Source organism: Somniosus microcephalus, chromosome 7 (genome assembly GCF_052327205.1).
Source record: "Somniosus microcephalus isolate GS21.2 chromosome 7, FLI_Smic_1.0, whole genome shotgun sequence".
NCBI classification, from domain to species: domain Eukaryota; kingdom Metazoa; phylum Chordata; class Chondrichthyes; order Squaliformes; family Somniosidae; genus Somniosus; species Somniosus microcephalus.
The window spans coordinates 123191763-123216204 of record NC_140993.1 but is presented as its reverse complement, the minus strand read 5'-3'; the positions used below and the strand labels follow the sequence as shown (position 1 = coordinate 123216204).

At 48.9% G+C, this 24442-nt stretch overlaps 1 protein-coding gene across 1 annotated transcript in view; it reads left to right on the top strand.

The window, feature by feature from the left end:
• The window catches only part of LOC147114870 (peroxidasin homolog), a 1146739-nt gene that overhangs the window by 915675 nt on the left and 206622 nt on the right, over window positions 1-24442 (top strand). The window contains exon 11 of the mRNA XM_085992898.1: window positions 21541-21657. Within this exon, the coding sequence (XP_085849024.1) occupies window positions 21541-21657 (117 nt within the window). The remainder of the gene's footprint in view (window positions 1-21540; window positions 21658-24442) is intronic.

Sequence of the window (24442 nt, the reverse complement as noted above, 5' to 3'; positions counted from 1 at the left end):
GCCGATATTCAGCACTGCGGTAATGGCGGCGTTAGCCAGTAGCGCTGCGCCGCCACCGATGACGTCATCGGTGTGCGCAGTGCCCCGCTACTGCCCCGCTACCGGCCCGACCGCCATATTTAGTTGCGGCCGCCTCTTCCGCAGCGGCCGCAAACAGCGATCAGAAAACAGGGCCGTCCTGTAACGTTAGTGGGGCGAGTTAAGGTGGAGGTGCGATCGGCCGCTTTTTTGGTGGCCGCCTGCCCGCACCTCCTTCCCCAGCCTCCTCCAACCCCCCCCCCCCGTGGCATTGCCGGCTGTTTTCTGGGAGCCCGGCACTTCTCCGTGGTGCTGGGCTCATTTGCCAGCACTAGCGAGCGGCGATCTCGCTGTTGCAGGCACCTCCCCCTTAAGAGAGGGAGGAAGGCCTGCAGTACTGCAGCCTGCCGCTCCGCAGCGGGTGGCGCTGCGGCACCTAGCGCGCCAATATTCAGTTTCAGCGCCCCAAGCGGGGGCGCTGAAACCCTTGAATAGCGGCCGCCTTCGAGTTGGGGCGCTGAAACTGAATTTCCGGCGGGCGCAAGTGGCTCCGCGCGCAGCAGTACTTTCTGGGCGCGAGCGAGCTGGCCGCCCCAAACTGAATTTCTAGGCCAAAGAGTTGGAGACTTACAGAGCCACCTCTGAAGCCGAGAATCGCTTTGCCCCTTTAAAGCGAGTCTACTATCCCATTTGAGAGTTCAATATTTATACCCTTTTCCAGTGGTATTTCCTTTAAGGCTTTCTGCTGATGTAAGCTAATTATCTCTAGCCATTTTTCTGCTGACCCCTGCACTTCCTACAGTCAGCTCAGCTGGTAGCATTACAGAATTATGTCTCTTCTCTAGATGTTCTAAGTTTACCATAAAAAACGGTGTAACAGCTTGATGTTTTACTTGATGTCATTTTTACGAAGGCAGATGTTTGTGCTTCTTTACGAAGTGTAAATTAGAACACCTTGTACAGGGTGAACCATTGTTTGATTCTGAAAGGTTCAGACTGTCAGGAGCCTTTAACCTTCTGTTTCAATAAGGTTATTGATTCAGTGTCAACTACTATCTTATCTCTATAGCTAGAATGCTTTCACAGCTTTTTCATAGTTAGGTTTTGAGATTTCAAGACCCAGTTTGTCATGTTTTAATAAGGCCAGAATTCTTTCATGGAATGTTGTATTTTTCTAAAGAGGTTGTATGGCTTATTCCTTCACAATACTTGCATTGAGGCAGTTCAGAGAAGGTTCACCAGGTTGATTCCTGAGTTGAAGCGGCTGTCTGATGAGGAAATGTTGAGCAGGTTGGTCCTTATACTCATTGGAGTTTAGAAGAATGAGAGGTGATCTTATTGAAACATATAAGATTCTGAGGGGGCTCGACAGGGTAGATGCAGGGAGGATGTTTCCCCTCATGGGGGAATCTAGAACTAGGGGGCATAGTTTCAGAATAAAAGGTCACCCATTTAAGAGGGAGATGAGGAGGAATTTCTTCTCTCAGAGAGTCATGAATATTTGGAATTCTCTACCCCAGAGAGCTGTGGAGGCTGAGTCATTGAATATATTCAAGGCTGAGATAGACAGGTTTTTGAACTACAGGCATCTAGGGTTATGGGGAACAGGCACAAAAGTTGAGTTGAGGCCAAGATCAGATCAGCCATGATCTTATTGAATGGCGGAGCAGGCATAAACGGCCGAATGGCCTACTCCTGCTCTTATTTCTTATGTTCTTATGATCTGAAATTGTTGAACTTAATGTTGAGTCCGGAAGGCTGTAAAGTGGCTAATCAAAAGATGAGGTGCTGTTCCTCGAGCTTACGTTGAGCTTCATTGGGACAGTGTAGAAGGCTAAGGACAGAGAGGTCAGAGTGGGAGTGATGTGGAGAATTAAAATGACAGGTGTCCAGAAGCTCAGGATCATGCCTGCGGAATGTATGGAGGTGCTCTAGAAAGTGGTCACCCAATCTGCGTTTGGTCTCCCCAGTGTAGAGGAGACCGCATTGTGAGCAGCGAATATAGCCCTTACAGGAAGCGGGGTGGGTGGAAGTGTAGTCATGGTAGCTGTGGGCACCAGTGGGCTTATAGTGGATATTGGTCAATAGCCTAACCCCAGAAATGGAGATAGGAAAGTCAAGGAAGGGAAGGGCAGAGTCAGAGATAGACCATGTGAGGGCGAGGGAAGGGTGGAAATTGGAAGCAAAGTTGATGAAATTGTCCAGTTCGTGGCAAGAGCAGGAAACGGTACTAATACAGTCATCAATGTATCAGAAAAAGAGGTGATGGAGGAGATGTGAGTAGGACTGGAACAAAGAATGCACCGCATATCCTACAGGTTATGGAACCAATCCCTGGTCTGCCCCAATTCCCCGATTGTTTACTGAGTAAATGCATTGATCCTTGGTCTATGTTGAGTTCCTGATGATTTACTGGGTAAAGGCATTAATGGGCCTGATCTCGGGTCTGTGCTGACTCTCTGAGGCAGAGCTAGATCAGTTGTGATTGTTTGTCACATTAGGGAACCCTGCACTGAATAATTTTTTTTTTCCCTTTGGAATAATAGTTTCCTCCTTCGCTTTTGACTCGCCTAGTGTTTTACCAATATTCTTTTGAATTCGTACCATACCTTGGGAATCATTTGATATTTACTTTGTGTCCACTTGGCACTTATTCTTTAGGAGTTGCATCACTCCAACACCTGGCACTGTACTGGTACCCTGTCTGGTAATGACCAAGGACCTCACTGTAGCTTTTTTGACAACCAGCTGTCCGTTTGTTTGCCCATATATTAATTTAGTAGTTGTCAGCACAATCAAGATTCTGTTTCAAGGGTTTATCTTTGAGTAAGAAGAACTACCAGCACTGCTTTTCAAACCTTCATTTTCCAACACATTAGAGCTTTAGGACCTGGACTCTTTCTCATATGATAGTTTGCAATCCTCCACAATGCCCTTTCCTCATCACATAACCAGTCTTTGTTCCTCTCATCAACCTTCCTAAGGATTTCTCCAAAGCTGCCTCCTGTGCTATAAATGCATTATTCTGTGAAAGTGCGAGTGAAGGTTGATGAAGCCATTAAGAAAGAAAGAATTTGCATTTATATCGCGCTTTTTACTACCTCAGGACGTCCCCAAGCACTTTACAGCCAAAGAAGTACTTTAGAAGTGTAGTCACTGTTGTAATTTAGGAAAACAGCAGCCAATTTGCACACAGAAAAAAATAGTTCCATGGGGTCTTTTACATTAACCTGAGAGATGCTCTCATTTGTAGCTGCACTGCACACAGCTATCTGTCCCGTGTAGGTCTGTAGTCTATAAGGAGCATCCATGAGGAACAGGCCAGTTGCTCACAGCTTTTGTGTTTTCCGTTTAGGAACTTCAATGAGCACCACTTGAGGCTGTAGTCAGAAATCATGCACACCGTTACCGCCTGCAGTGATAATCCTATACTGCCATTGCCCAGCAGCTCTGCGTCTGCTGGAAGGTCAGACCATCAAGCGTATTTAACTACCACCATGCACTAGCTGACAGTGAGGGCTTCTCTGGAGCAAGTATAGCATTCGCAATGGGCATACACTTATATGCCAGTATCATGGATGACAAGGAGGAGCAGCAATGGATGGGAGCAAAGGAGAGTCAGGCAGCATTTAAAGAGGATGCAGCCCACCAGATATCCCCGCCGCCAATAAAATATACAAGCAACACAGGCCCTGTGAGAAAATGTGTATAAGATTGTGCTTCACCAAAGAGACAATTGGGAGCACTGCCACATTCTGCGTGATGTTCTGCAGCCACGGGGTCATCTGCTTGCATTGCTATCGCTGTGGCACACGCTCATTTCAGGCAGCCATGGGGGATCTCTGTAATATCAACCAGGCTGCACAGGCATGCATTCATCAGGTGACGGATGCACTCTACAGGGGAAAAATTTGTCCACTTACCGCCTCCTGTTAGCACCAGTAGATGTCGCTAATGGGGCACTACACCAGTATCACCAGGGCGAGGCGAATCCAGCACTGCACGCCAAATCCGGCCCCCTGTAGCGCTGCCGGTAAGAGGTATCGCTGGGAATGTCAACGCCAGGTAGATCGTGATGTTAGTGAGTGTGCAACGCTCACTGACTGCCCCATTTGCAAAATTGATTCTCGCCACTTACCTCACCGCCTGAAGTAAACACTGACAGGGAAAGCTGGTGTGTAGCACCAGGAAGCCAGCTCCAGTGACCTTATTTAAAGGGATCATCAGTAATCACTCACATCTGTCAGGTTAGTGCAGTTTCAATTGTATTTTTTTGTTAGTTTCACCCACTGCAACAGTTTCATTCAGTAATTTCAAGGTTCTTTTGTATCAGGAGTCTTCTGGCAACTAAAAAGTAGCTACATTTATTCTTCAGAGATTCACTCTGCTACACTTGGTAACTTTAATGTGGGCTGTATCTGCATGCCTCCTCTCCCTCCAGGATCTATGGCAGAGGGAGCGTAGGCAATGAGAAATACAGGAACATGTGCACAGAGAGATGAGGAGGGACATCAGGGCTCTCACCAGGAGGCCTTACCTGCCAAGGGTATTCTGAGACCACTTCTCCTACCTTCAATTAAACGAGGAGCAGCGTAGTAGATGGCTCTGCTTCACCATGGAGGTGGCCACAGAACTCTGCCACCTCCTGCAAACAGACCTCCAGCCTCACACTAAGATGACTTAAACCCCAGATCCACTTCGCTCACCACATCCCGATCATTCCATCCCTCTCGCAGCCCATATCACAGCGCAAAGCTGAAATGTGAGACACCACAAAAGAATGGTAAGTAAAGTAATAAATTTATCAAAAAGTAGTGGACACATATTTACACCAAAAATATTTACTTTTCACCCTTGTGCAACCCCTTAGTGCCTGTCATTACTGTGCCTTTGCCTACTCTAGTGTTCCTACGAAGTGTTGGCCCAGTGGCTGTAGTAGGGCTGCTGGAAGGCTGCTGAATGTCCATGCAGGAGAGTTCAGATGGCGTTACAGGACGTCCTCGACCAGCTCTGAACCTGGAAGGCCTGGCTGTAGACTGCACCTCCTCAGCATGGGCGGCAGCAGTCTGGGCTGGCTAGATGACAGGCAGCAACAAGGGCAATGGTGGAGTGCCAGCGGTGGGAGCAGGAATGCTGTCATCCTGAAAGAGAACAGCAAGTTCCTTCTCCACTGACCCACTGCCACTCCCCCAGGGCAGCACCTCAGCATCCCTAGCAATCTGATGCAGCACAGATTGCTGGCCTGCTGCGACACCATGAAAGCCCCGGTCGAATGTGGTAGACACAGCCACGATGGCAGCAGTCAGAGCTTGCATGGCATCAAGCTGAGACTGCATGAGAGCAGTCTGAGATTGGATGCCACCAAGCATAGACTGCATTACAGCACTAAGACATTGCATCACTTCTGCCTGTGCTGCAATGGAAGCTGCCAGATCGCCCATCGCATGTGATATCAGGTCTGGGTCACAATGGTTTCTCTGGGAGTCTACCATCCTTTGCAGACTGGAAATGATGGGCTCCATGATGTGCACAGAGCCTTGTGCAATGTTGGAGTTGGACTCCTCCACGCTCCTTACCATTGCCTAGAGGCTCTCGGGCACCCTTGCATTGCACCTATCATCTCCGTGTGCATGCCCATCACCCTTGTTTTAAAGGCCTCCCCATCGAGTTCCTCATCTGAGTCCTGTGCAACAGAACTCATGCGCGAACTCACCCTCCAGGGAGCTGGCCCCCGAGCTACCCTTTCCCCCGGCCTTGCTGCTCTCCAATCATAAGAACATAAGAACATAAGAAATAGGACCAGGAGTAGGCCAATCGGCCCCTCGAGCCTGCTCCGCCATTCAATAAGATCATGGCTGATCTGATCCTAACTGCCAATCCACTATCACAGAACCATCTCCTGAATCTAACAGAATTAGACACACGAAATAGGAGCAGGATCAGGCTACACGGCCCCTGGGCCCGCTTCGCTACCCACAGGGCCATGACCGATCCGAACCTAGACTCATGTCCAAATTCCTGCCCGCTCCCCGTAACCCTTAATTCCCTTTACTTCTAGGAAACTGTCTATTTCCGTTTTAAATTTATGTAATGATGTAGCTTCAACAGCTTTTTGGGGCAGCATATTCCATGGACCTACCACCCTCTGAGTGAAGTAGTTCCTCCTCATCTCAGTTTTGAAAGAGCAGCCCCTTATTCTAAGACTATGCCCCCTAGTTCTAGTTTCACCCATCATCGGGAACATCCTCCCCGCATCCACCCGATCCAACCCCTTCACAATCTTATATGTTTCAATAAGATCGCCTCTCATTCTTCTGAACTCCAATGAGTAGAGTCCCAATCTACTCAACCTCTCCTCATATGTCCATCCCCTCATCCCCGGGATTAACCGAGTGAACCTTCTTTGTACTGACTCGAGAGCAAGTATGTCCTTTCTTAAGTATGGACACCAAAACTGTATGCAGTATTCCAGGTGCGGTCTCACCAATACCTTGTACAACTGAAGCAATACCTCCCTATTTTTATATTCTATCCCCCTAGCAATGAAAGCCAACATTCCATTGGCCTTCTTAATCACTTGCTGCACCTGCATACTAACCTTTTGAGTTTCATGCACCAGGACCCCCAGATCCCTTTGTACTTCAGTACTTTCCAGTTTCTTGCCATTAAGATAATAACTTGCTCTACGATTTTTCCTGCCAAAGTGCATAACCTCACACTTTCCAGTATTGTATTCCATCTGCCAAATCTCTGCCCACCTACTTAGCCTGTCTATGTCCCCTTGCAGGTTTTTTATGTCCTCCTCACTCACTACTTTCCCTCCCATCTTAGTATCATCTGCAAACTTTGATATGTTACACTCGGTCCCCTCCTCCAAATCGTTAATATAGATTGTAAAGAGCTGGGGACCCAGCACTGACCCCTGCGGAACACCACTAGTTACTGATTGCCAGTCTGAAAATGAACCATTTATCCCAACTCTCTGCCTTCCGTTAGATAGCCAATCCTCTATCCATGCCAGAATATTACCCCCAATCCTGTGATTTTTTATCTTAAGCAATAATCTTTTGTGTGGCACCTTGTCAAATGCCTTTTGGAAGTCTAAATACACAACGTCCACCGGTTCCCCTTTATCCACCCTATATGTTACTTCCTCAAAGAACTCCAGAAAATTTGTCAAACATGACTTCCCCTTCATAAAACCATGCTGACTTTGTCCTATTAAATTATGATTGTCCAAATGTCCTGTTACTGTCTCCTTAATAATGGACTCCAAAATTTTACCTACCACAGATGTTAGGCTAACCGGTCTATAGTTTCCAGCCTTCTGTCTACTGCCCTTTTTAAATAAGGGTGTTACATTTGCAGTTTTCCAGTCTGCCAGGACCTTTGCCGAGTCCAGGGAGTTTTGGAAAATTATTACCAATGCATCCACAATCCCTACCGCCACTTCCCTCAAGACCCTAGGATGTAAGCCATCAGGTCCAGGTGATTTATCCGCCTTGAGTCCCATTATTTTACCGAGTACCACTTCCTTAGTGATTTTGATCGTGTTTAGCTCCTCCCCCCCTTTAGCCCCCTGTTTGTCCAGTGTTGGGATATTCTTAGTGTCCTCTACTGTAAAGACTGATATAAAATATTCATTCAGTGTTTTTGCCATCTCCATATTTCCCACCATTAATTTCCCGGTCTCATCCTCTAAGGGACCAACATTTACTTTAGCCACCCTTTTTCTTTTTATATAACTATAAAAACTCTTACTATCTGTTTTTATATTTTTTGCTAATTTACTTTCATAATCTATCTTCCCTTTCTTAATTAATCTTTTTGTTATTTTTTGCTGTCTTTTAAAGTTTTCCCAATCCTCTATCCTCCCACTAGATTTGGCTACCTTATATGCCCTTGTTTTTAGTCGAATATTATCCTTAATTTCTTTACTCAGCCACGGATGGCTGTCTTTTCTTTTACACCCTTTTCTTCTCAGTGGAATATATATTTTTTGGAAGTTGTAAAATAACTCCTTAAATGTACACCACTGATCGTGTATCGTCTTACCCTTTAATCTATTTTCCCAATCCACTCTACTCAATTCCGCTCTCATACCTTCATAGTCTCCTTTATTCAAGCTTAGCACGCTTGTTTGAGATCCAACCTTCTCACCCTCTAATTGAATATGGAATTCAACCATGTTATGGTCACTCATTCCAAGGGGATCCTTTACTAGGACATTTTAAATTAATCCTGTCTCGTTACACAGGACCAGATCTAAGGTTGCTTGCCCCCTGGTCGGTTCAGTTACATACTGCTCAAGAAACCTATCCCTAATACACTCAATGAACTCATCCTCAAGGCAGCCCTGCCCAATTTGATTTGTCCAATTAATATGATAGTTAAAATCCCCCATAATTATAGATGTTCCCTTATTACAAGCCTCAACTATTTCCTGATTGATACTCCGTCCAACAGAGTTGCAACTGTTCGAAGGCCTATAGACTACACCCACTAGTGTTTTTTCCCCTTATTGTTCCTTACCTCCACCCAAACTGTTTCATTATCCTGATCTTTTGACCCAATATCATTTCTCTGTATTACAGTGATTCCTTCCTTTATTACCATAGCCACCCCACCTCCCCTTCCTTCCTGCCTGTCCTTCCTGATCGTTAAATAACCTGGTATGTTTAATTCCCAGGCATTGTCAACCTACAGCCATGTTTCTGTAATGGCCACAAGATCATACCCATATGTAGTTATTTGTGCCATTAACTCGTCTATTTTGTTATGAATGCTACGTACATTCAGATAGAGAACTTTCAAATATGTTTTGTGACACTTAGTTCCTGCTTTTGCCCTTTTTATTACTTTACCTTTTACTCCATACCTTCTGCCCCTTCCTGACACGCTCTGGTTTTTAATTTCCCCACTGCTACCTAAGTCTATGACCTTCTCTGTTGTCATTTTTATTATTTGCTCTCTAGGAACCTCCCCCCCACTAGTTAGTTTAAAGCCCTCTCTACAGCCCTAGTTATATGATCCGCCAGGACTCTAGTCCCAGCACTGGCCAAGTGAAGCCCGTCCCAACGGAACAGCTCCCTCCTGCCCCAGTACTGGTGCCAGTGTCCCAGGAAGCAAAACCCATTTCTCCCACACCAGTCTTTGAGCCACGCATTTAACTTCCAATTTTATTTGTCCTAGCCAAATTCGCTCATGACTCAGGTAATAATCCAGATATTATTACCCTTGTGGTTCTGCTTTTTAACTTGGCCCCTAGCTGCTCAAACTCCCTCAGCAGAACCTCCTTCCTTGTCCTATCTATGTCGTTGGTACCAACATGGACCACGACAACTGGATCCTCCCCCTCCCACTCCAAGTTTCTCTCCAGTCCAGAGGAGATGTCCTTAACCCTGGCACCGGGCAGGCAACACAGCCTTCGGGACTCTCGCTCTCGGCTGCAAAGAACTCTATCTATCCCCCTAATGATACTATCCCCTACCACTACAACATTTCTTTTAACTCCCCCCACTTGAATTGCCCCCCGCTCCACCGTGCTGTGGCCAGGTTGCTCATCCTCCCCGCAGTCCCTGTTCCCATCCTCACTGGGAGTAAGAGCCTCGAACCTGTTGGACAAGTGCAAGGGCTGCGGCTCCTCCAACACTACCTCCTGGATCCCCGTACTTGCCTCACTTCTAGTCACACCATCCTGACCCTGGCCACGGACTACATCTGAATTAATTAATCTAATTGGTGTGAATACCTCGTGATACACAGAGTCCAGGTAACTCTCCCCCTCCCTGATGTGTCTCAGTGTTTGAAGCTCAGACTCCAGCTCTTCAACACGGAGCCGGAATTCCTCGAGCAGCCAACACTTACTGCAAATGTGATCACCGTGAGCATCAATGGTGTCCACCAGCTCTCACATATTGCAGCAGCAACACATCACCTGATCTCCCATTCTATGTAATTAATTAAATTTATTAATATTATTCTTAAATATCCTCTGCCCCGATTCTAGATGGTAAATAACACACCTTAGAAACTATAAACCAAAGAGATTTAAGCTTAAAAAGGGAGAAATACTTACCAACCAATCACTTACCCGCTTTCTGGTGACGTCACACTTGGATTACTTTTTACCTCTCTCCTTCCCTCCGAGTTCCCAGACTGGAGACTGGTATGCCTTACCTGGTCTCTGGGACTTTTATAGCCCCGCTGCTGCCGCTGAAACACCCGCCGACGCTGTGAGGCCTTACCTGGTCTCTGGGACTTTTATAGCCCCGCTGCTGCCGCTGAAACACCCGCCGACGCATTGAGGCCTTACCTGGTCCCTGGGACTTTTATAGCCCCGCTGCTGCCGCTGAATTCCCGCCGACGCACTGAGGCCTTACCTGGTCTCTGGGACTTTTATAGCCCCGCTGCTGCCGTTGAGTTCCCAACGACGCACTGAGGCCTTACCTGGTCTCTGGGACTTTTATAGCCCCGCTGCTGCCGCTGAGTTCCCACCGACGCACTGAGGCCTTACCTGGTCTCTGGGACTTTTATAGCCCCGCTGCTGCCGCTGAAACACCCGCCGACGCTGTGAGGCCTTACCTGGTCTCTGGGACTTTTATAGCCCCGCTGCTGCCGCTGAAACACCCGCCGACGCACTGAGGCCTTACCTGGTCTCTGGGACTTTTATAGCCCCGCTGCTGCCGTTGAATTCCCACCGACGCACTGAGGCCTTACCTGGTCTCTGGGACTTTTATAGCCCCGCTGCTGCCGTTGAGTTCCCACCGACGCACTGAGGCCTTACCTGGTCTCTGGGACTTTTATAGCCCCGCTGCTGCCGCTGAGTTCCCACCGACGCACTGAGGCCTTACCTGGTCTCTGGGACTTTTATAGCCCCGCTGCTGCCGTTGAGTTCTCGCCGACGCACTGAGGCCTTACCTGGTCTCTGGGACTTTTATAGCCCCGCTGCTGCCGCTGAGTTCCCGCCGAAGCACTGAGGCCTTACCTGGTCTCTGGGACTTTTATAGCCCCGCTGCTGCCGCTCAGGATTCCTGCCGACGCTGTGAGGCCTTACCTGGTCTCTGGGACTTTTATAGCCCCACTGCTGCCGCTGAAACACCTGCCGACGCACTGAGGCCTTACCTGGTCTCTGGGACTTTTATAGCCCCACTGCTGCCGCTGAAACACCCGCCGACGCACTGAGGCCTTACCTGGTCTCTGGGACTTTTATAGCCCCGCTGCTGCTGCTGAGTTCCCGCCGACGCACTGAGGCCTTACCTGGTCTCTGGGACTTTTATAGCCCCGCTGCTGCCGCTGAGTTCCCGCCGATGCACTGAGGCCTTACCTGGTCTCTGGGATTTTTATAGCCCCGCTGCTGCCGCTGAAACACCCGCCGACGCACTGAGGCCTTACCTGGTCTCTGGGACTTTTATAGCCCCGCTGCTGCCGCTGAGTTCCCGCCGAAGCACTGAGGCCTTACCTGGTCTCTGGGACTTTTATAGCCCCGCTGCTGCCGCTCAGGATTCCTGCCGACGCTGTGAGGCCTTACCTGGTCTCTGGGACTTTTATAGCCCCACTGCTGCCGCTGAAACACCTGCCGACGCACTGAGGCCTTACCTGGTCTCTGGGACTTTTATAGCCCCGCTGCTGCTGCTGAATTCCCGCCGACGCACTGAGGCCTTACCTGGTCTCTGGGACTTTTATAGCCCCGCTGCTGCCGCTGAGTTCCCGCCGACGCACTGAGGCCTTACCTGGTCTCTGGGACTTTTATAGCCCCGCTGCTGCCGCTCATCATCCCCGGTGCCTCACCCTGTGCAGATCCCACTACTATGCTATCATCTAAAGAATGCGTAGTGCCAGTATCTGAGCTGGTGCCTTCAGGTGAGACATGCAGTGACGCGGTGTGTTCGTCCTCCTCCTCTTCTCCCCCATCACTCGCAACAGTGCCCTCAGGGAGGGACAGGTTGCTCCGGTGCTTGCTCATTATCTGAAAACATAAAGGCAAAAGAGTCGGGTTAAGGTGAGGGGAGGGGGGCAGGAAAGAAGAAATGCATGCATACAGCATGATTAGCTGGAAAATGTGAAACACTAGTGGGGTGCGGGGGAAGTGGGATGTGAGAAGAAGGAGTAGGGATGAACATACCGTTGTTGTCCCCAAGGGGGGTCAACATCGCCGATGGCCACGGCACCCACCACCTGATGCCCAATAATCTGCAGCACTTGATTCTCCAGCACAGACTGTGGTTGGGTGTCAGCTTGTTCCCCGCTTGTGCACTCCTGCTCCCTCCTGTTGTGCGCCACCTTGGCCTGCAAGAGAAAGGAAGATGTGTGAGTGAGTGTGGAGCAATGTGTTTGGGTGATGTGCCTGCCATAGTTGAATAGCTGTCATTGTGTGCAAGGTATGAGATGTGGGTGTGAGTGTTGTTAGGTAGAGACTGTAAGTGAGACTGTGGTGGGTGAGTGCTGGGGGTGTGGTGCTTTGGGCAGTGTGTGAAGATTGTGGTACAGATGGTGGTATGTAGCATTTGTTGAAGCATTCACTCACCCTGACCACCTGAGTGAGAAACATTACATAGAAACATAGAAGATAGGAGCAGGAGTAGGCCATTCGGCCCTTCGAGCCTGCTCCGCCATTCAACGAGATCATGGCTGATCATCCAAACCCTAGCACCCGGTCCCTACACCGACAACCATCCCACCCAAGCCCTATCCCCGTAACCCCACGTATTTAATCCCCCCTAACACTAAGGGTCAATTTTTATCATGGCCAATCAACCTAACCCGCACATCTTTGGACTGTGGTCGTTACATTTCTTCCTGCATTGTGTGTGGGTCCTGGGGATCACAGTGCAGCCCGAGACATGCTGCGCTACCTCCCTCCACATGGTGCGGAAGACTGGTGGTGAGGGTCTCCTGTCTCTTGCCAAGTAGGTCACCGCCCTCCGTCTCTCCACAGTGAAAACCAATGCCTCTAATGCTTCATCGGAGAATCTGCGGGCTCTCTCCCTGGGGCATGGACCTGCCATGAGCACACCTGGTTCAGTCCTCCGGCTCCTTCTTCTTGTTCTGCTTCTGCTTACTGAGGTAGTTGCACAGCCAGCAATGCTGAGAATGGGGTGCTGCAGCATCAATGAACCTCTCCTTTAAGTAGTGTAAAAAGCCTGTGGCAATGATGAATTGTGATTAGGCTGCACCCAATACTGGTGCACCCTTTAAGTTTAATGCCAATGAGCTTGGGTTATAAGACTTGATTTAGGACTCCAATCATTTTATTGAGCAATAAGCACAAATTTTTCATGCAGTCTGAAGCATTTGCGCCTGCCGCCAGTTCTCCAACTTTTCTATTGACATTGCCCTTTCCTTGGCTATAACGAATATCTAGCCCATATATCTACAGCAGAACTGGCAAATTCATCACCTTTGACATCATGGCAAGGTAGCATGGAGAGAGGACCGTCAAAGTCCAGGGTGCAATGGATGGCACCCACATTGCTTTGCGAGTTCCTACAGAAAATCCTCTCAACTACCTAAACAGGAAGGGCTTCCTCTCCCACAGTGTACAAATTGTGTATGACAACATGCTCAGGATCCTACATTTAAATTTTCAATGTCAGATATGTTGGAAACTACCATGATTTATTCCTCCTTCGAAACACCTCTTGCCCTATGAGGAGAAGGCCATGCAACTCATGAAGTCTTTGTCATCTCCCAAATTTGTGCCAATTTTTTACGCAAATCATTGTTTAAATCTCTCCGATTAGGTTTCTGCATCTCCCACAGTACAGAAACGGCTCGAACCAAAGTTGCGAATGATATTCCCTATGACCGTGACCATAGTATATTGTCCGCTCTCATCCTCCTCGATCTCTCTGCAAATTTTGACATGGACAACCACTCCACCCTCCTCCAAATCCTCTCCACCATTGTCCAACTTGGTAGGACTGCCCTTGCTTGGTTCCATTTTTACCTATCCGATAGTAGACAGTGCATCTCTAGCAATGTATTTTCTTTTTGCCCCTGCACTGTTAGCTTCATAGGCCCCCAAGGATTTATTTTTGGCCCCCTCCTCTTTCCAATCTACATGCTGCCCTTTGGCAGCATCATCTAAAGCAGTGGAGCCCTCAAGGGCTGAGTGATGCTGATGTCCTTGCAGAACCTTCCTGCGGTGTCTTGTTACTGTTTGTTTAATGCCTACCAGGCCGAGGCCAGGAGCTCCCTCTTGTACTGGCATTAGAGGGGGCTGGATTGATGCAGCTCTGTTATCACTATCATGAGCACAGGCTTAGTTGGGCTAATGGTCTGCATGAGAGCAAACCAAATATTCCCAATTAAGTCCATGGAAGGCCCTGAGCTAGGGTGCTCTTCAGGGTATGCAGTCACTGCTGCCACTCTGAAACAACAATTGCATTTAGGAGCTCTCATCACATCTTGATGCTGCACAACTTTACTGGATTGCAACACTCACCAGGGTGTTCTTCATGTCATTCCATATCTCCTTCATGACATTGCAAATATGGTTTGTGGATTCCTCCAACCTATTCACTATTTGCAACACATGAGATGAGACTGTCTCTACTGCTTGCACATGAAATCTATGCTCCAGAATCAGAGATCTTTTATAGACTTTGCCCTCCGATCTTGGTCCTTGGGCTCCTCGGCACAGTGGAGTCATTTCTGCCCTTTCGAAGAGAGATGCTGTTTCCTTCTCATTCTCTCCCAGCTTTCCTGCTCAGTTGTGCTCTATGATTCACCATTTGATATACTCTCTGCCTCACTAGTGTGTCAGCCATACCTCAGTGGGTAGCACTCTTGCCTCTGAGTCAGAAAGTTGTGTGTTCAAGCCCCACTCCACAGACTTGAGCAGAAGTAGACAGACTACACAGACTAGGCTGACACTCCAGTGCAGTACTGAGGGAGTGCTGCACTGTTGGAGGTTCCATCTTTCAGATAAGACATTAAACCGAGGCCCCGTCTGCCCTCTTAGGTGGCACTATTTTGAAGATGATATGCCTATCAATTAGTCCAATAAAAGGCGACGAGTTAAGAACGTAACTGAAGGTTTTTATTGGCTAAATAACAGAGCCCACCCTCGTGGGTGATCCGATCCAACAGGGAGGAATACTAGCCAGTCAGCTACCTTTATACCTGGGCAGGTAATGGGCGGAGTCGGAGGTGGTCAGCCCAGGTATAACAGTGCGACAAGAGGCGACCTCGTGTAGTGATGTGACAGTGAGAACAGTGAGAACAATATACAGTGATAACTATAACAGTGGTTTACCACATTCACCCCTTGTTTAGATTAGAGTCCGGCGGGGTGAAGTGTATTACCAGCTCTGGTATGTCAGTCTGTCCGGAGGCTTCGTTAGCCTCTCCGATCGTCGCAGCGGCGGTGTTACATTATCCGGTGTTAAAGCTGGTGTCTGCGTAGTCGGCAAAGGCTCGTGGGGTTCCGGCATGCCGTCTACCTCGGCTGGACTCGGGGGGTTGGGAGGGGGGGGTGAGGGTGCGAGGTCTCGTAAGGAGACAGTGTCCTCCCGTCCGTCTGGGTAAGCCACATAGGCGTACTGGGGGTTGGCGTGCAGGAGGTTCACCTTCTCGACCAGGGGGTCCGTTTTATGGGCCCTCACGTGCTTTCGCAGCAAGACGGGTCCCGGAGAGGTCAGCCAGGTTGGTAGGGTGGTTCCCGTAGTCGACTTCCTGGGGAAGACAAACATTCGGGCATGGGGGGTGGTGTTAATGGCAGTGCAAAGTAGTGACCGGATGGAGTGCAGCGCAATCGGGAGGACCTCTTGCCAGCGGGAGGTTGGGAGGCCCTTAGACTTTAAGGCTAAGAGGGTGGCCTTCCATACCGTCGCGTTCTCTCTTTCCACCTGGCCGTTCCCTCGGGGGTTGTAGCTGGTGGTCCTGCTTGCTGCAATACCCCTCTCCAATAGGAACTGACGGAGTTCCTCGCTCATGAAGGAGGCGCCCCGGTCACTATGTATATAGTTCGGGAACCCGAACAAGGCGAAGAGTTTGTTCAGGCATTTAATGACCGTGTTACTGGTCATGTCTGGGCAGGGGAAGGCAAAGGGGAAACGGGAGTACTCATCAACGATGTTGAGGAAGTACACATTACGGTCGGATGACGGTAGGGGCCCCTTGAAGTCGATGCTCAGACGCTCAAAGGGGCGGGTGGCCTTGATCAGGCTTGCTCTGTCCGGCTTATAGAAGTGCGGTTTGCACTCAGCACAGATCTGGCAGTTCCTGGTCATGGTCCTGACCTCCTCGATGGAGTATGGCAGGTTGCGGGCCTTAATGAAATGGTAGAGTCTGGTGACTCCGGGGTGGCAGAGGTCATTGTGGAGGGTCTGAAGTCTATCACTTTGCGCGCTGGCGCATGTAATGCGTGAAAGAGCATCAGGGGGGTCGTTCAGTTTACCGGGCCGGTACAAGATCTCATAATCATAGGTGGAAAGCTCGATTCTCCACCTCAAGATTTTGTCGTTCTTGATCTTGCCCCTCAGTTTGTTATTAAACATGAAGGCAACCGAGCGTTGGTCGGTGAGGAGGGTAAATCGTTTGCCTGCCAAGTAGTGCCTCCAGCGCCGTACTGCCTCCACAATTGCCTGGGCTTCCTTCTCGACCGACGAGTGTCGGGTCTCGGGGCCCTGTAGGGTCCTTGAGAAGAAGGCTACCGGCCTACCCTCCTGGTTAAGGGTAGCGGCTAGGGCGAAGTCGGATGCATCGCTCTCCACTTGGAAGGGGATTGACTCATCCACTGCGTGCATTGTGGCCTTGGCTATGTCTCCCTTAATGAGGGAGAAGGCCGCGCACGCCTCTTCCGTGAGGGGGAAGGATGTGGTTTTCAGGAGGGGTCTGGCTTTGTCCGCATAATTGGGTACCCATTGGGCATAGTAGGCGAAAAGCCCCAGGGTTCTCCTAAGTGCTTTTGGACAGTGGGGGAGGGGTAGCTCCATGAGGGGGCGCATTCTTTCGGGGTCGGGGCCGATGACTCCGTTCTCTACTACACAGCCAAGGATGGCAAGGCGCGCTGTGTTAAACACGCATTTCTCCTTATTGTAGGTGAGGTTCAGCCGTTGGGCCGTACGGAGGAATTTCTCCAGATTCACGTCGTGGTCCTGCCGGTCGCGGCCGCAGATGGTGACGTTATCTAGGTAGGGGAATGTGGCCTGCAGTCCGTTCTGGTCAACCATCCGGTCCATCTCCCTTTGGAAGACCGAGACCCCGTTGGTGACACCGAAGGGGACCCTAAGGAAGTGGTATAGGCGCCCATTCGCCTCGAAGGCGGTGTACTGGCGGTCCTCGGGGTGGATAGGGAGTTGGTGGTAGGCCGACTTAAGGTCGATGGTCGAGAATACGCGGTATTGTGCAATCTGATTGACCATGTCAGATATGCGGGGAAGGGGGTATGCGTCCAGCTGGGTGTATCTGTTTATGGTCTGGCTGTAGTCGATGACCAGGCGATTTTTATCGCCGGTCTTAACGACCACGACCTGGGCACGCCAGGGGCTGTTGCTCCCCTCGATGATGCCCTCCTTCAGGAGACGCTGCACCTCAGAGCTAATGAAAGCTCTGTCCCCAGCGCTGTACCGCCTGCTCTTGGTAGCGACGGGTTTGCAGTCGGGGGTGAGGTTAGCGAACAGGGAAGGTGGCGGCACCTTGAGGGTGGATAGGCTGCAGGTGTTACGCGGTGGGCGGTTTAACCTTCGCTGGTTGTCGACTGTGAGTGGGGGGAGGGGTCCACCGTATGCTAGGGTTACACTTTGGAGGTGGGATTGGAAGTCCAGCCCTAGTAGGACGGCAGCGCAGAGCTGGGGGAGGACGAGGAGTTTAAAGTTTTTATACTCTGTACCCTTAACCGACAAGGTCACAGCACAGTAGCCGCTAATGTCCGTGGCGTGGGACCTCGATGCCATCGAGATTCGGTTGCGCGTTGGCAGGACAGGGAGGGAGTAGTGGCTCACCGTGTCTGGGTGGATGAAGCTCTCCGTGCTTCCGCTGTCGAACAGGCAGGTCGTGGCGTGGCCGTTTACTTTGATGTCCATCATCGACTTGGACAGGTGGTGTGGGCGGGCTTGATCCAGAGTGACGGAGGCTAGCGTGTAGGTAAGCGAGTCGTTGTCGTCTGCGGGCGAGGCGGTCGTCGGGTCCGGGGGCCCGGTGGCAGTCGGGCGTGGTGTGTAAAATGGCGTCTCCCACGAGGTAGGACAAAATGGCGGAGAAGATGGCTGCCCCCATAACTCACATGAGGCACTATTGGGGTCGGTTGCCTTGATCAAAGATGGCCGCCCCCATGACTCACGTGTGGGGATACTGGCCTCAGTTGCCGTGAAAGAAGATGGCCGCCCCCACAGTTCGCATGAGGCACTGCTGGCCTCTGAAGATCCGCTCCTGCAGGCCTTAGAGAAGTGGCCTTTCTTCCTGCAGGTTGTGCAGGTAGAGTTCCTGGCTGGGCAGCGCGACCTCGGGTGCTTCTCCTGGCCGCAAAAGAAGCAGCCGGCGGCCCGATCGCGGGTGCCCGATGTCGGAGCCGGTACCGGGGGTGGCGGGCCCGGTCGGGTCCGGGACGCCGACGCTGAGGTAGGTCCCGGGGGCGGCGCTGCGAAGGGTATTGCGGTAGGGGTCGGGCCCGAGTCCCAGGGTCGCGAGCAGTACCTGGAAAACGCCTCCTGGTCCTGATGGGCCACCTCCAGGGAGAGAGCGAGGGCTTCAGCTTTGTCCAGGTCGAGGTCTTTAGCTTCAAGCAGTCTTTGCCGTGAGTAGTCGGACCGTAGGCCTTTCACAAAGGCATCGCGGATATTATCTTCCGTATTTTCAACAGCCGTCACCGCTTTAAAGTCACAGTTCCTGCCGAGTGCTCTTAGCGCCCGTAAAAATTCAGCTACAGACTCTCCTGGCTGTTGCGGGCGGGATCTTAGGAGGTGCCTGGTGTACATGTAATTTACCGGGCTGCGGTACTGCTGTTTCAGTAGGTTGATAGCGGCCTCGTACGTAGTCGTGTCCTGTATGAGTGCGTATACTCTCGGGCTCGCTTGGGCGTTCAGAAGTCTTAGTTTGGATCTCTGCGGGGCGCCGGATTCTTCCAGGTAGGATTCGAAGCAGTCCAGCCAGTGTTTGAAGTTGAGGGCTGCGTTTGGTGCCTGTGGGTTTAGATCCAGGTATGGTGGTTTCAAGGCTTGCAGCCAAGCCGGCTGGTGTGGCCCGTTGTCTGGAGGCTGCTGTTGCTGTGCTGCTGGGTGAGCTCCTTGCTGTTGCTGTTCATTATCAGACATCTTTAAAATTTAGTCAATAAAATTGATATGCCTATCAATTAGTCCAATAAAAGGCGACGAGTTAAGAACGTAACTGAAGGTTTTTATTGGCTAAATAACAGAGCCCACCCTCGTGGGTGATCCGATCCAACAGGGAGGAATACTAGCCAGTCAGCTACCTTTATACCTGGGCAGGTAATGGGCGGAGTCGGAGGTGGTCAGCCCAGGTATAACAGTGCGACAAGAGGCGACCTCGTGTAGTGATGTGACAGTGAGAACAGTGAGAACAATATACAGTGATAACTATAACAGTGGTTTACCACAGAAGAAAAGCAGGGGAGTTATCCCCAATGTCCTAGTCAATATTTATCCCTCGATCAACATCACTAAAACAGACTATTTGGTCATTATCAGATTGCTGTTTGTGGGAGCTTGCAGGGCGCAAATTGGCTGCCGCGTTTCCTACATTACAACAGTGACTACACTTCAAAAAGTACTTCATTGGCTGTAAAGTGCTTTGGGATGTCCTGAGGTCATGAAAGGCGCTATATAAATGCAAGTCTTTCTTTCTAGTTACTTCCTCCTGAGTGATTGTATCTGGGCTGGTGTTTTAATAAATAAGGTGCCGTGACAGAGTTTGTAAATCAGGTGGAGGAATGGGTGTGTGGAGCTGTCAGGCTACATGTCAGATCTTCCTTCTCGAAAGGTCCAGCACTTATGAAGAATAAAAAGGACATTCAGTTTAGGAAGATGAACTCAAATCGGCAAATCAAAAAATATGACTGAGCAATGATAGGAGGCCTTTCAAGTAATCAGAATGTCTGAAGACCATGAACGCTCACAGTACTGTAAGTGATCAATCCCCATTACAAAGCTTATCCTGAGAGTTATTATCCATTTCCCACTGCCTCCTTAGTATGTAAGCCCAGGAGTTGTAAAGCTTCCTCCTCATATCTACTCAGGGGCTTGATGGTTTCCGTTCCTCCATCCATGACCCTTCTTTACCTTTGGTTCAATGCAAAGAGTAAAGAGATGTAGACAGGCAGCTGACTAATTCACAAAATTAATTTCACCCAGGTGTATGCAGACATTATACTGTAATAATTCTTTCAGGTGCAGGTAATGTAGCAATCTCTTCACTTTTCACTCAAACACTGCAAGAAATTTGATATGGGACAGTGGAATGATAGGAAAGGGATGTGTGGCCACAAATGGGTGGGGAGTAGGGGTGTTTTGGTGCACGTACATTGTGCTTGATAACAGTCTCATTCATCTCTTTTACACTGCAATGGTGCGAAATTGAGCCATGCTTCCATCGTATGGATACTTGTGCATTCACTTATCTTGGCCAACCTGATGAATTCATTAAAACATTAATGGCACTGAATAGCTGTTTGTCAGGTGGTTGAGGTGGCACTGACCACCTTAGCCATCTTCCTCCAAATTTCCTGAACTTCCTTTTACTAGGACCTCCTTTCCAGGGTACCAAAGGGCTTTTCTCTTCTTGCCCTTATTTCTGCCAACATGACCTCCAACAGAACTTTGGAAAATTAAGGCTTTGTCAATTGCAGGCCCTCCCGATGTTGATCTGTCTTCTGCCACAGGAGTTGTTAGTTGAGCTTTAACATGTAATGGAAATGTTGTGTTCCTGGCTGTTTAAGCTGCAGTAGGCTTTGTACTGCTGTAGCTAAACCCAATTTTCCTTCCTCCTAGTGGCAGAGAACCATTCAGGGGCAAGATTCCCACTCTAAACCTAGCCTGCATATGATGCTAGCCCCCACCCCTCAGAAGGAAAATGGAGTGGTGGGATCATGTGAGCAGGCAGAAATCCTAACCTACCATTTCTCTGATGGGTCCAGAGAAATCTAGGCCTTACTCTCACACCAAATGCATTTAAGTGTATGATTTGCCAGATAACCCTGATGATGATGGACAGATGAACACACTACAAGTACATTTTAATATGTTAATTTGAGGACTGTGTGAAATGACTGTGCAACCGTAACATTATTTATAGCCAATTCTAATAACTTATATTGCTGTCATGTCTGGAATAATTAAGTGATGTCTGATCAATCTTCAGGTATGCATTAATCTATCTGCGATCAGATACACTGCACAGTTGGATGGAATGTCATGTTTTATTTATAGCTGTAATTCTTCATTAAGTTTATATAAACCTAAAGAAGTGTTGCAATATGGGAGTTTGTCTTTATTTGATTTATTTTCTCCACATTTATCTACTGATAATATTCGATGTTAATCATTAAATTTGTTTTATATCCAGCTCCCCCTAGATTCACAGTCACTCCCAAGGACCAGGTAGTCATTGAGGGGCATACTGTAGACTTTGACTGTGCAGCTGAAGGTAATCCAACTCCAGTCATCGCTTGGACCAAAGCAGGTATTTTATACGAAGTGAACCTTCACAATTACTGAGTATTACTTTTTGGGTTGTATTATAATTGACCCATAATAATGTCTTATACTTTTATTTTAAGCTGTATTATTGCAACTTAATAAACTACCTGAAAGTGTGATCAAGAGTAATATCATTCAAATCAAGTACTTACTGCACGGATAACTGCTACCCTTTGTAAATTTTAATATCCAACCTTTCAAAACTTCCTTCTCTTAAGCTTTTGATTATCTTTCACAGATTCTATTAACACAAAGTTTTGTAAAGAGATGTAAACTATTCTATTTAAGTTCGGCACAAACAATGTGAGAACTTTGTCTTAAAACTGAACTGAGCACAGAAGAGAGCTACTTTTCAGAGTGAAGGGCCATGATTGAAATTAGGGCATAAGCTAAGGGCTTACATGAGGGCCTGGACATAATGCTATGAGGAGAAGGAGGATATGTTCCTATGTTCCTATGATATGGAAGAGGCTAGATTTGAAGCCCTTAGAATGTTTTGCTTAGATTTTTCTGATCATCAGTGCTTCAGAAGGCTGTCCTTACCTCAAAGATCATTAGGAAAATCTTAAATCCGTGAATCTTAAAATATGGTGTTCTTCAATAAATAGACGGAGACTGCAGATTAACAATCAACAGGTGTTTACTGGATGAGGGTAGTCTAAAGACTAACAGTACAGATGCCTGCTTAAGGCTTATATACAGGTGTGGTCACTGCCGGTACTACAGTATACAGGAGCTGTAAAAGTAGTTCTCTCTTAAAGGTACATACACTACAATTCCTCCCCTTTTAGATTAACAGTACCATAACATTCAAATAACAGTTAACACTTAACATGCATATTAACTGAAATAATCCATTTATAGATTCAGTCTTTGGGGCGGCTTCCTGATTCTTTCTGGATAGCGCCTTTCCTGAGTGTCTTGTTCTTGGTGCGGAGGCGATTCTGGCCCCCTGTCATCGGCTAGTTCATCATTTTCCGCTGCTACTGTTTCTGGTGTAGATGCTACCGGTATGTCGGGGTCATCCCCAGGTACGCGAGACATGGGGTTGACTCATTCCTGTGACGCTAGGATCTGGTCGACATGGCATCTCACAATGTTCTCCCCGACATCCACTGTGTACATTAGTGGCCCCTGCCGTGTGCATATCGTTCCGGGTTGCCATTTCTCTGTTCGGTAGTCGCGGGCCAAGACTGGTTGTCCTACATTGAAGCTCCTTGTCGGCTTCTCATTGATGTGCTGGAATTGCTTATTCTCAACATTTCTTCGCACATTTGGTCTGAGCAAATCCAGACGAGATCTCAACCTTCGGTTAAAGAACATCATGGCCGGGGTCTGGTTGGTAACTGCATGTGTCGCATTTCTGTACGCTAACAGGAAATTGTCCACCTTATGCTGTAGTGGAATGTCATCATCGCACATGGCCCTTACTGCCTTTTTAAAGGTTTGTACGAACCTCTCAGCCAATCCATTTGTGGCTGGATGATACGGGGCGGATGTGTAATGCCTTACCCCATTCCTTCTCATAAATTTCCAAAACTCTTCGGACACAAACTGTCGTCCGTTATCAGAGCAAATCTGCTCTGGCAAGCCGTTCCTGGCAAATATGGTCCGTAGGACTGCAATCATTTTCTCTGTAGTGGTGGAGGACATTTTGATCACCTCAGGCCATTTCGAGTGCCCATCCACTGCTATTAAGAACATTGAGTCCATGAATGGACCAGCAAAATCAATATGCACCCATTGCCATGGAGAGGAGGGCCACTCCCATGGGTGTAGAGGGGCATGTGGTGGTGCATTTTGGACCTTCTGGCATCCTGAGCAGCTCTTTGTTAGGTCCTCGATTTGTTGATCGATCCCCGGCCACCACACATAAGCCCTAGCAAGGCTTTTCATTTTCACCCCTCCCAGATGGCCTTCGTGAAGCTCATTGAGCACTCTCTCCCTTAACTTGGGTGGAATTACCACTCGGGATCCACACATCACTGTCCCCTGGCATACTGACAGCTGTTCTCTTCTGGATGAGAATGCTGGTAACAGTGAGTCGCCATGTGTTGGCCATCCCTTCACCGTCAAATCATATACCCGAGACAGTGTCGGATCATTTCGGGTCTCCTTCTCTATATCCGTGTTAGTTACTGGCAAGCGTTCAATTATCGACAAATAAAATATTTCGACAGGGTTCACTGTTGGTGCTTCCTCCACAGTAGGCAGTGGCAGGCATGATAGCCCATCAGCGTTTCCATGCTGTTTCGTGCCCTTATACTCTATTTCATATTGGTTAGCCCCTAGAAAAAGGGACCATCTTTGTAGTCGTTGCGCAGTCATCACCGGAACGCCCTTCTTTGGATTAAAGATGGAGACAAGTGGTTGGTGGTCAGTCAGCAAGGTGAACTTCTGCCCATGCAGATAGTGGTTGAACTTTTTTACTCCCGATACTAGGCTGAGGGCCTCCCTGTCAATCTGGGCGTAGTTGCGCTCGGCTGAGGTTAGTGACCGAGACGCAAAGGCTACTGGCCTCTCCAACCCGTCTGGGAATTTGTGCGACAGCACCGCTCCAATATCATAGGGTGATGCATCACACGCCAACCGAATTGGTAGTGCAGGGTTGAAATGGGCCAACACCTCTTTTGATGTGATCAATTCTTTGCACTTCTGGAAAGCTCGTTTACATTCGTCATTCCACTTCCATGGTACCCCCGTTTGCAGTAGGGTGTTCAGTGGGTGTAATACTGTGGACAAATTTGGTAAGGAGTTATGGTAGTAGT